Source organism: Ischnura elegans (assembly GCF_921293095.1).
Source record: "Ischnura elegans chromosome 13 unlocalized genomic scaffold, ioIscEleg1.1 SUPER_13_unloc_1, whole genome shotgun sequence".
NCBI lineage: Eukaryota > Metazoa > Arthropoda > Insecta > Odonata > Coenagrionidae > Ischnura > Ischnura elegans.
This window is the reverse complement of record NW_025791657.1, coordinates 2,071,068-2,081,901: the sequence shown is the minus strand read 5'-3', so window position 1 is coordinate 2,081,901 and position 10,834 is coordinate 2,071,068. Positions and strand designations below refer to the sequence as shown.

At 38.7% G+C, this 10,834-nt stretch overlaps 1 protein-coding gene and 1 long non-coding RNA gene across 2 annotated transcripts; one reads left to right on the top strand and one right to left on the bottom strand.

The window, feature by feature from the left end:
• Positions 1 to 562: 562 nt before the first annotated feature.
• Positions 563 to 1,694, bottom strand: LOC124172354. The gene is made up of 3 exons (XR_006868137.1): positions 1,224 to 1,694; positions 955 to 1,100; positions 563 to 835 (listed from the first exon to the last, which is right to left on the bottom strand). It is a non-coding gene; the product is annotated as an uncharacterized LOC124172354 (long non-coding RNA).
• A 3,800-nt stretch (positions 1,695 to 5,494) lies between these two features.
• Positions 5,495 to 7,042, top strand: LOC124172341. The gene is made up of 3 exons (XM_046551788.1): positions 5,495 to 5,818; positions 5,906 to 6,116; positions 6,201 to 7,042. Exons 1-3 carry the CDS (start codon positions 5,617 to 5,619, stop codon positions 6,232 to 6,234), a joined length of 447 nt encoding a protein of 148 aa, XP_046407744.1. The 5' UTR covers positions 5,495 to 5,616; the 3' UTR covers positions 6,235 to 7,042.
• The last annotated feature ends 3,792 nt before the right edge of the window (positions 7,043 to 10,834 follow it).

Below are 10,834 nucleotides of genomic sequence, written 5' to 3'. Positions count from 1 at the left end.
AATTGGATTAAATTGCTATTTCATGTGAGGTAAAAGTGTACAGTTGTCCCGGTTTTCACTGAGAATCATAAGTACCATAGGCATAATTCAGATTATTCGTAAAGGCCTGGTTACACAGTACATTAACACGTACAAGTATATGTACGGTTGCATGCATTCGCCCAAGTTGGGTGCTTACACAGTGCATTTTGGCATTCATTCTCGCGTTCATACATTCACACATTAAGTCGTACGTGTTAACGTATTCATTAATGTTATGTACTCATTCAATAGTTTATGCATTCATGTTAACATTCGTATTCCCTTGTCTAAAAAGACAAAGATACCAATTTTCACTCCCAGTCAGTGTCTTATCTTATCGTCAGCCACTCCCTGCGTTGAACTTTCAGTCCCAACTTTCTGCACCGTTCCTGATTCAGCCCCTTCTAAGTTGGGATCTGATGTCACAGGGGAGGCGTTGTTTTTCCATTTTTCGTCTATAAGAAAAATAAATAAATACAGGTACACGAATTGCATCGGTATAAAAAAAATCGTATTCCGTAGCATTGGACTCACCCGAAATGTTCCTTAATTTCTCATCCACCACGACCAACCTCTTCGTCACCTCCGACAACGCAGCTTGTTCCTTTAAGCGCCCTTCTGCGGAAATCCTACGCCTCTTTTCTACTGCCAATTCCCTCTCTAGCATCAAAAATTTCGCCCTTAGCTCCTCCGTAGGACTACCAGGATCTGGCTGGGAAATGTCACCAATGGTGCCTACTTGCAGCCTCCGATTTAAATTAAATGAGGCCCACTCCACATCTGCCTCTCTTCTTCTCCTATCCCGACCATTTTTCTGCATCAAAGAGAAACGTGTCGTGCGTTACTGAGAAAATCCACCATTGAGTACCACATTTTCACTTCAATTAATGCTAAGAATTAGCAGCTAACTCGGGACATTGATTCTACACTTACCGACTCCCTTTCAGCGGAGATGATATCAGCCCTGTCGGAGTCAGTGCTGCTGACTGGGCCATCAGTCTCTTCTTGATCTTCGAATCTTGTTCTCGGTCGACAGGGCCTCTTCGACTCCAATGAAACTATAAGTGCCTCTTCGTTTTCTATAAATATTCAAAATCATTGCAAAATATACCGTACATAATCACATCGATGCAAATAACACGCCACCTCTAATAATCATTCTGTTTATAACACAGCTATCGTTTCAATAATATTCAACTTACCTGCCAAACGCTGAATAAAACCTAGATATCGTAGATTTTCCCGTCGCTCCACTTCACTGATTTTATTTTGTATGTTTTTTGGGATTAAATTCCTTCAAATTTGTCGGCGCAAACTTCTTGATGTGCGTTATAGGCACATTCTCGTCTTTACCGTCGTTGTATACCACGGCCGCCCACCATTCGTTGCACACATTGTTTGCGCACATATTTGCTACACTTATTCAGATTCTGAAACTGATCGGTTCACGGATTCCAAATCTGATCACCACTGCACATGTGCCACTAACAATGGCGATACGGTATCACGGTATTCAGAAAGAGCGGGAAAGACAATTGATAGGCGAAAACAGCAACGAAATGATATTCGAAATACCTATTTCACGGGTATGTTCGTGTTATTTGGCGAATGCTGATTACTCATGTTTAAGTTCTCTACTTTTCGCCGTTAATAGTGATTAAAGTGCAAAATGTCAAGAAAAGAGAATAAACGGTACCTGTATACGGAAGAGCCTCCACAGAAATCAATGCGGTATCGTTGGGCAGCACAGGATCGCGAGGTAAGCTCATTTAGTCCTTCAGGAAAAATACTTGCCAAACTAGTTAATTTCTTGTCACGTATGAAGGAGGGGCACATTATACCGAATTTAATCGTACGCAATTGGCGGGATTCGTGAAATATTGGTTCCTACGCACGTGTAAGGAATTTGTTTTTATTTTTTCTATTAAATACAAAGTAATGGTGATGGTAAGTTTTCGTCTTCTGCGCGGCTTATTGTATCTCTTGAAAATTTTAATAAGGTTATCGTTATGCTTATTAATAGCAGTATCGAAAATTTCAAGTGTTGGCTAATTTATGGTCGGGGTTACATTTGTTATTGTGGAAATTGTGGTGTTGTTATTCACGATTTCTCCTCCAATAGGAAAATAGGATTGCAACCGTTAATTTTTACAGATAGATATCTCCGATATTTCCTCAAGTGTTGAAGAAAATGAAACAGTCTTTGCCCTCTTATCCTGAAGAGGAGTTTGTCCTAATTAGACGATATTGCCAATTTACGTTACTATCAATGAACTACCTCCTAACATGCGATTAAAATACATGCTTCTTGCAGGTATTTATGTGGATAAGAAGCATACCAACATGAATTTTTTTCTCCATCCTTTTGTAGAAGAGGCAAATGCGATTTCTACATCAGGAGTAACTTGGTTTCTCAACGGAATGGAAATGAATGGTACAGTAATTCCACTATGTGCCAGTGTTAACTCTGCGGCTCGTTGCCAAATGTTGAATATGTGCCAATTCAGCATTCTCCATTCATGTGCGATGACAGCATCCTTAAGGATGCTGCCATCGCACATGAAAGGAGACGAGATGGCAAGGAAAAGTTCATTGAAAAGGGAGTGAAAGGCCCAACTCCATTGCACAACATGCTTTATTTCAATTTAGCACGTGGAATGGTGCCGGATTACATGCACTCTGTCCTTTTAGGAAATGTGAAGCATCACACTGAGTTATTAATGAAGACATGTGGGAAAGACTACTATATTGGGGTGGAGCACAAAATTGCAGTGATAGAGAGTCGGCTAAAATCTATTCAGCCACCTTCGTCCATCACCAGAACCCCACGGGGACTAACGGAAATGAGCCTTTGGAAAGCATCCGAGTGGAGGTCATGGCTCATTTTTTATAGCTCAGTTTGCCTTGAAGGTGTTATCCCCAAAAAATACATCCAAAATTTCTCTATGCTGTCTTCTGCCATTTTCATACTGCTTCAAAAAAGTATTTCATTAAGTAATTTGACCCATGCCCATGACTTACTGTTACGCTATGTCTTTCTGTTTCAACAGTACTTTGGAAAAACAGAAATGGTGTATAACATCCACCTCCTGACCCATTTATGCAATGGTGTTGCAAATTGGGGCCCATTGTGGACTCACAATGCATTCTGTTTTGAGGGGCAAAATACAAAGCTATTGCAACTCCACAAGAGCCCTGCTAATGTTTCCCAACAAGTGGTGACCAAGTTCAACACTTTTAAGGCCTTACCTTCTCTCTGTAAAAAATACAATGTTTCAGATGATGTGATGGACTTTTGCGAAGGGTTGAGCAGCAGGTCATTAATACATTTTTGCAGGAGTGACGGAACTGTTTTACTGGGGAAAGGTTCTCCTTATTGCCTCAATGAGGAGGAGAAGGATTGCTTGATGGAGTTTGATGTCATCGAAACTGAAGTGCTGTCATTCTCCAAAATAATACTTGGGGGTGTTCGCTACACCAGTAGCAGCTACAGGAGAGCAAAGAAGACTAATGACTCTGTTGTTTGGCTAGCACAGGGAGTTTATGGAAGAATAGTGACAATTTGTCAAATTGGGTCGAGTAATGAGAAGTCTGTGTTGCTTTTCATTAGAGTTTTAGAAGTGGATGGTTTTCATGATGTAGATGATATATTTCTGCACAATAAGCATGTACTGTCCTTGAAAGGAGAGGGCTTATTAATGGCTGTAAAGCCGAAAATGATTGCTGGGCAGTGCATATGTATGCACTTCAATGACAAAAGTTACATTTCTAGGATACCGTACGGTTGTTACGGTGATTAGAGGATGTAGCAGTTATTTTTAGGATTATTAATAATTTTGTAAATTTATTTTCTTTTGAGAAATGTCTGTTGTGTCAAAATCATTCTGGAAAGGTATAATTTGACGTGTGTTCATTATATAAGTTTGAAAATTTTGAATTGTTTTACTTTTTAATACCTCCGTCTGTGATTTCATTTGATGCAGCTGTTATCCATGCCGCCAATCTCATGTAAAGCACTTATACTGCATATGAGGTTGTGGTTTTCATACCTGTTCTTGTCTTAGTTTGGGGGATGACATAATATTAGTCAGCCCTTAATATCGACCAAATCTGTCATCAAATTCCTCGAATTATGTTCATCACACTATCTTAATGGAAGTTTACATGGAAACATGCTTATATTTTTCCCTTTATTACCTTTTTTTTGCAAAGAATGAACAACTACTGGTTGGCATCAAATGACTCGAAAAAGAAATAATCCCTTTTTGCCCAAATGCATATGATTAATATACACAAAGTTTACTCGTTACCATGTTCATTGTGTTAAAGCTCTTAATGGTATCATTATCATGCATTATTCCATCTAATTTGTAAATTATTTGAGCACCTCAACATAAGATAAAAAGAAATATGGCCAAGAGAACATTTCATAAATTAATTGTGGAAGGAAAGATGTTAACATGCATAAGAAGAATGGGTGCATACAAAAATCAAACATGCTAACTGTGAAAAGAGGGTGCCAGAGTGTGCATAAAGCATTCGGTGAAGAAGTGTGCTAACAGGGTGCAAAAAGTGTGAATGAAAAGCGTGCAAGAAGTGTGCATAAAGCGTTCGGTGAAGAAGTGTGAAAAGAGCGTGCAAGAAGTGTGAAAAGAACTGTGCGCACACTTGATGCACGGTTTTCTGCACACTTTATTTTCACCAGGGAGGATAAATGAGGAAAAAGCTCGCACAGCATTGGAGTTAAAGGAAGGTATTTGCATTCAACCATGCGGGCTTTACGTCGACAAAGAATTTCCTTTCCTTGGAGCTACTCCCGATGGAATTGTTGGTGATCGTGGGATAGTCGAAATAAAGTGTCCGTCATCGGCAGCAGAGATGACTGTAGAAGAGGCAGTCAACAAAGGAAAAGTAAACTTCTGGATGAAGATTGACAAAATGAAGATTAACCAGAAGCATAATTACTTCTTCCAAATTCAGGGCCAGCTGCACATAACCTAGCGAGATTTTTGTATATTTGCCGTATGGACCAAATGTGATTTAAAAGTGGAGAGAATCGAAAGGGATGACGATTTTTGGAGAAAATTTATGGCGGAAAATTTGAAAAAATACTATGAGTGTATGCTTCCCGAAATTGTTGATCCGAGATTCTCCCGACCAATGCCGATTCGGAATCCTCCTGGAATTTTGGCAGCTCAAGAAATGAGAAATTCAGCGGGGAAACGAAAGAGGGGGGAGAAGGACGGGGATAGACAGTTGCCTAATAAAAGAGCTAAAAATTAAAAAAGTTAAAAATTAAAGCTAAAAAAGCATTGCATATTGTTTGGTGTTTTGGGTGAGAACTTTCAGTGAGTATTGTGTATTTTGGAGATAAATTTCATTCTCGGTGACTATAATTTGCTTAATAATAACTTGCCGCAGGTATATCAGTAGCAGATATACCGTATGATTAGTTTGTTAATAATTATTATGAATTTAATTATACTCTCGGCACATATTTTCAGTTGTGATTATGAAGTTTTGCCTAAATTGTCACTCATCAATCTTTCAGTGCAGTACTGATTAAATTTATGACTTTTCTGTGACAGTTTGACCATGGCTGCAACTGGATTACTTGTAATTAGTGATTCCCAGTGGAAGTATGCCGTTCCTGAAGTACAGGAGTTTGGTGAATTTGATGTCAGTGTGATACCCGTATCTGGGATGCAAGTTCACCAGGTGGATTCAACAATGTTGTTGGCCACAGAATTTTTTAATGACACGGTTGTCCATTTGGGCACCAATAATTTGATATGTGGTGAGTTTACCATTGGTATTTGTTTTCTTTGGGTGTATTTCCGTGTTGAGATTATTCTGTTAGATTTTACAACAACCCTATGTACAGGTGAGACACCGGAGAGAGTAGTAGAGCACCAGCAGGAACTGTTGACGAGGATTCGCCTGAGGAATCCAAAGGTGCGACTTTTCCTCTCTAGTGTGTTGAAGAGGAGGGTGAATTACTTCAAATCGTGGACGTTACAGCGAAACCTGTATATAGAGGAGATGAATTTGAAGATTGACAAATTAAACATGCTTATGAAGCAACTGGCTTTGAGGTAATTCATACATTTAGTCAGGGCTGTTCTTAAACATGTGTTCCTAACTGTATTGTTTGTTATACCTAACTTTGATTTTGGCAGGATGAATGTGGTCTTCATAGACAACTGGCGGTAGTTCGAGGCCCAGAGTCAGGATCCCTTTGAGTTCTTCTTGGGAAGGGATGGCCTTCACCTGAGTAGGCGTGGTTTAAGGGTGCTCACATGTAATGTCTATCGTGCTTGCCTCCAAGCGAGGAGGGATTACCCTCGTTCTCTTGCCTGCCTACCACCTGCAACCTCTCCTGCCTCTTCCCCTGCGCCATCTCCTGCCTCTTCCCCAGCACCCTCCCCTGCCTCTTCCTCTGCTCCCTCTCCTGGCCACCATCCTTTATCTTCCCCTTCGTTTTCTGATGGCGCTGGCATGAATGCTTCTCTACCTTCTTTTTCTTACTCTGATGCTCTTTGTAGTAACTTGCCCCTTCATAATGATTTAATGCAAGTCTCCAGTTTTCAGCCTTCTGTAAGACCTCTTCACCTTCCTTCTGTAACTAGAACCAATGCTTCTTCATATTCTTCTCCGCCTCTTAGTCCTTCATCTTCTACTCCCTCGTGCTTTAAGTTTACCACCGTGACTAGGAGAGGCAATCATCACTGTAATAAACCTAAAATAGTTCCAAAGCATAGTACCTCATCATTCAAAATTCCCTTAAATAACCGGTGGTCTTCTCTGTCCTCTTTGAATGACTCCTTCATGCCTTCTTTTTCTTCAGTAGCAAACTGTACAAAAAAACAGTCTTGTATCAAGAAAAAATCAATCTCTCCTAAAATGTTTCCATCTTCAGCATTCTGCCGCCCATCCTCATTGCCTTTAATATCTGATGTTCGTAACACCAACAAAGATGGGACTACTAAAGAATTCCCTGCCAGACTTTGCAGGCAAATTGGTTTCAAGTTGAAAAATCCTCTTACTGATAGAATAACTATAAAAATTCAAAATGGTGGCTCATCAGAGGGAAAACTTGATATTCATTCAACTTTATATCCAAGAAAGTGTCCTAACTGCAATAAAGTGTATGCCAATAAATCTTCATTTTGTCACCATAAAGCCACTTGTCTGAGGATTGAGAAAAGTGATAGTAATATTTCCTATCCTAGAGTGTGCCAAATATGCCTGGTGTCATATTCTAACAAGTGTAACTATAGTAGGCATAAGAAAACCTGTAACGAAAAGTCACAATATATTGTACGTCCTCATGATGGGTGTAATGTTAAATTTCAAAGCCACTCCATCCTGATCTGTCATTTACAAAGCGTATCTACATCAGGAAGATATTTGTATTGAAGATCATGAATTCAAAGATATGTTTGATTTTAATGCATGGAAAACTAGTCAATGTCAGCTAAATTACATGTCCTTGGTCAAACTAAATGGGGAGCGTGTGAATCGTGGTAAAAGGTTCATGTATTTCATCTGCAAATTTAACAATCACCACAAGAATGGCATAGTGAGCAATAAAACAAATAGAAAAAGGAAATTTGGCCGTATGCCTAATAGTGACTGCATAGCACGTATGTTGGTAAATGAAAGTGAATCGGGTGTGTCTGTGAAATATGTGAATGCTCACAATCATGACCTGGAATTTAAAAATGTTAAATTTTGTCGATGGGACAATGCAACAAAGTATAAAATAAATTCCCTTCTGGAACAAAGTGTGCCAGCACATAAAATTCAAGAGTATTTTCAGCCTGCTGATCCCAGTTTAAACGATATGCTACCCCTTAAAGAACATTTCATCACATCAACTCAAATAAACAAAATGAAGTATGATTTGAATTCTAAAAAGCACCTAAGTGATGATGATGCAGTTGCTGTTGATTTACTTGTGCACTTAATGAAAGATGAAAGTAAGGATTCGATCTTGGTTTATAAACCTATGGGCTCAGGTACAATAATAGGCAATAAGGGTTTAGATAATTTACCACACGCTTCTGAACTTTTTGTTTTGGGTATTCAGCAGAAACTTCAGTTAAAAGAAATGATAGAGGGCTGTGGTAGAATACTATGCATAGACTCTACTCATGGCACCAATCAGTACAAATTTCATTTGCTTAACTTGATTGTACCAGATGAGTATGGTGTTGGCTACCCTGTCGCCCATTTTATCACAAGCCATTTAGATGAGGAGACACTAACTTACTAATTGCAAAGTATTATGGATAGGTCCCCTGATTTGCATGTAAATGCTGTCATGACAGATGGTGATGAAGCCTTAGGTAATGCAGTGAGGGGGGTATTTGGTCACAAAACTAAACATTTACTTTGTTTGTGGCATGTGAAAAGGAACTGGCATAAAAATCTACACCAAAAAGTAAAAAATAAGGAACTTATTACGGAAGTCAACGAAGTTTTGGAAACTTTGATTGAGGAAAAAAATGATACTGTATTTAATGCTATGCTAAACTCTTTCTTAGCCAAATATTCTGATCAAGCTGGTGAATTTACAAAATATTTCAAAGATTACTATTGTAGCAAGAAAGAGAAGTGGGCCATGTGTTACAGAAATTTTCCTCATGCTGCTACAGATACCAATATGTTCGTTGAATCATTTCATAATAAGTTGAAAAGCCACTATCGGAACAGAAAAGTAAATAGGCGCCTTGGTGATTTAATTTAGGTGCTTCTTACCATTCATAAAACTGTCCATTTAGGTTTAGCATATAAAAGAATGAGTAAGAAGCCTCCATTAGGATTTCAAAACTCCTATAATAATGACCACATGATGGATTGAAAATTTCCGATGATGAAATTTTTTCAACATCCGATGAAAATGTCTGGCATGTTAAATCTCAAAATGACCAATCTACTATATACACGGTGGAAAATATATCCCAGATTTGTCTCTACCCTGACTTGTGTTTTATAAGGTGTAATGAGTTTTCATGCCAGGACCTTTGTTGCCACTTATATTCATGCTCTTGTCCTAACAACTATGCTCTTTGTAAACATGTACATAAGGTTCATTCATTTGTTGTCCGAAATAGACCTACTCCTGCACCTATCCATGAAACAATCCTAAATTTTCCTCCAGATAAACTGTTTAAGAGTGTTTCCACCTCTAAGGATTGCAAATTAGAGCACACTAATGTAAAACACAGTCATGCCATTGGTCAACACCTGGATAAATTGAAAATCTTAAGCCAGCAGTGCTCTCCTGTATTACTTCCCTACATTAGCAAATCATTAAAGGTGCTGGTGGAGACGTGTCAGGGTGCCATTGAATGCAACCAAAGCAATTCCACTTTGGGGACATTATCAGCACATGATGTACCTCCAAATGCCAAACTCAGCCCTCAGCTGAAGTTACATCCTGCTATTAAGAAGAGAAGGCCCATGGTTAATCTATTTAAAAGACCTGGTTATGTTCGAAGGAAAGATATAAAAATATCACTTTTATCTAATGAGGTGAGCAGCTTCACTGAGCCAATTGTAGATGTTGCCAGTCTATCAATGGAAGTTTGCAAGGTTGGTTCATTCTCTGTCAAAATGTATGAATTGAAGTCCTTAGATTTTCTAATACCACCGGAGGAAGTCAGTGCAATTCGTAAAGTCTTCCTTGATTTTAAGAGAGGTTGGCTGTATGACACGATCATCGCAGCTTTCTTGTGGAAAATTGCTGAGTCTGTCCCTTCAGTTTTTACAGTGGATCCAGTTATTTCTCAATATGTCACTGGAAGCGCAATTTGAGTGCACATATGTAAATAATAGAATAGTTACTGACGCGTGGTAATTCGCCACCAGAATCACTTTTAAAGCAGCCTTTGGTGGTCCAAAGCCCACATGAAAAATGCTGATGGGAATGGATTAAAATAGTTACTGTTAATTGATTACCTTCGGAAAGAATTTGTAATTATGGCTTTTTTCTCTGATGCAAGTACATAATTATTTGATATTATGTGTGATGTTTTATTATTGCTATAATAATTTTTTTAGCATGTTGATGATGTGTGAATCAAATGACGTTTTTACAAGGCCGTGATAAATTGTGTATTTTATTGTACCTGGTGTTCTCATTTTCCTTTGAGGTCTCCATTTAAGCCTAAGCATCCATATCTGTATGCATATTGCATGATTAATTTACCATTTCTTGGATAGGTTTTGTAAGCAGATTATACATTTAACTTTCAAATTGTTGCTATTGCAGGGTTACCACTGTATAAGATTGGTTGCTGGTGAATAATGACATCATGTCATCATGGTTATCTCTGTTATAGTAGAAGTTTTGTCATCATTGATTATTGAAACATTACAACTAGTCATTCTGTTAATGCTTTTTACTGGGGCATGCTTTACAGTATCATTTTAACAGAATTCTGGGTGTTGTCATCAATGGTGGCATTTAGTAGGTATACATGTATTTCATTCTTAAATTCATGTGCACACCACTAAACCTTAGTATATACCTTCAAGGGATTAATTCCTGATCTTTGGGGGATGATTGGTATAATTAGAATTCAGCAGTGCTGTAGTTGGGCCGGTATGGCGTACCCCCTAAAATCCAAACTCGTCATAAGTGTACCGGTTAAACTATCTTTTTAAATCTGTAAAAAATAGACTCACCCTAAATTGTCCAATGGATTTCAGAATAAGTGATTTTTGGTGAGTACCGCCAGTGGCGCCGACTCCATGGGGCCTGAGGGGGCCCGAGCCCCCTCAAAGATTCGTTTGGGGGGGCGGA

Excerpts from the sequence above, each read along its gene's own strand:
- LOC124172341 (XM_046551788.1), top strand. The coding sequence starts at position 5,617 with ATGGCTGCAACTGGATTACTTGTAATTAGTGATTCCCAGTGGAAGTAT. Across the intron at positions 5,819-5,905 it reads CACCAATAATTTGATATGTG|GTGAGACACCGGAGAGAGTA; the intron begins GTGAGTTTACCA and ends CCCTATGTACAG. Across the intron at positions 6,117-6,200 it reads ATGAAGCAACTGGCTTTGAG|GATGAATGTGGTCTTCATAG; the intron begins GTAATTCATACA and ends TGATTTTGGCAG.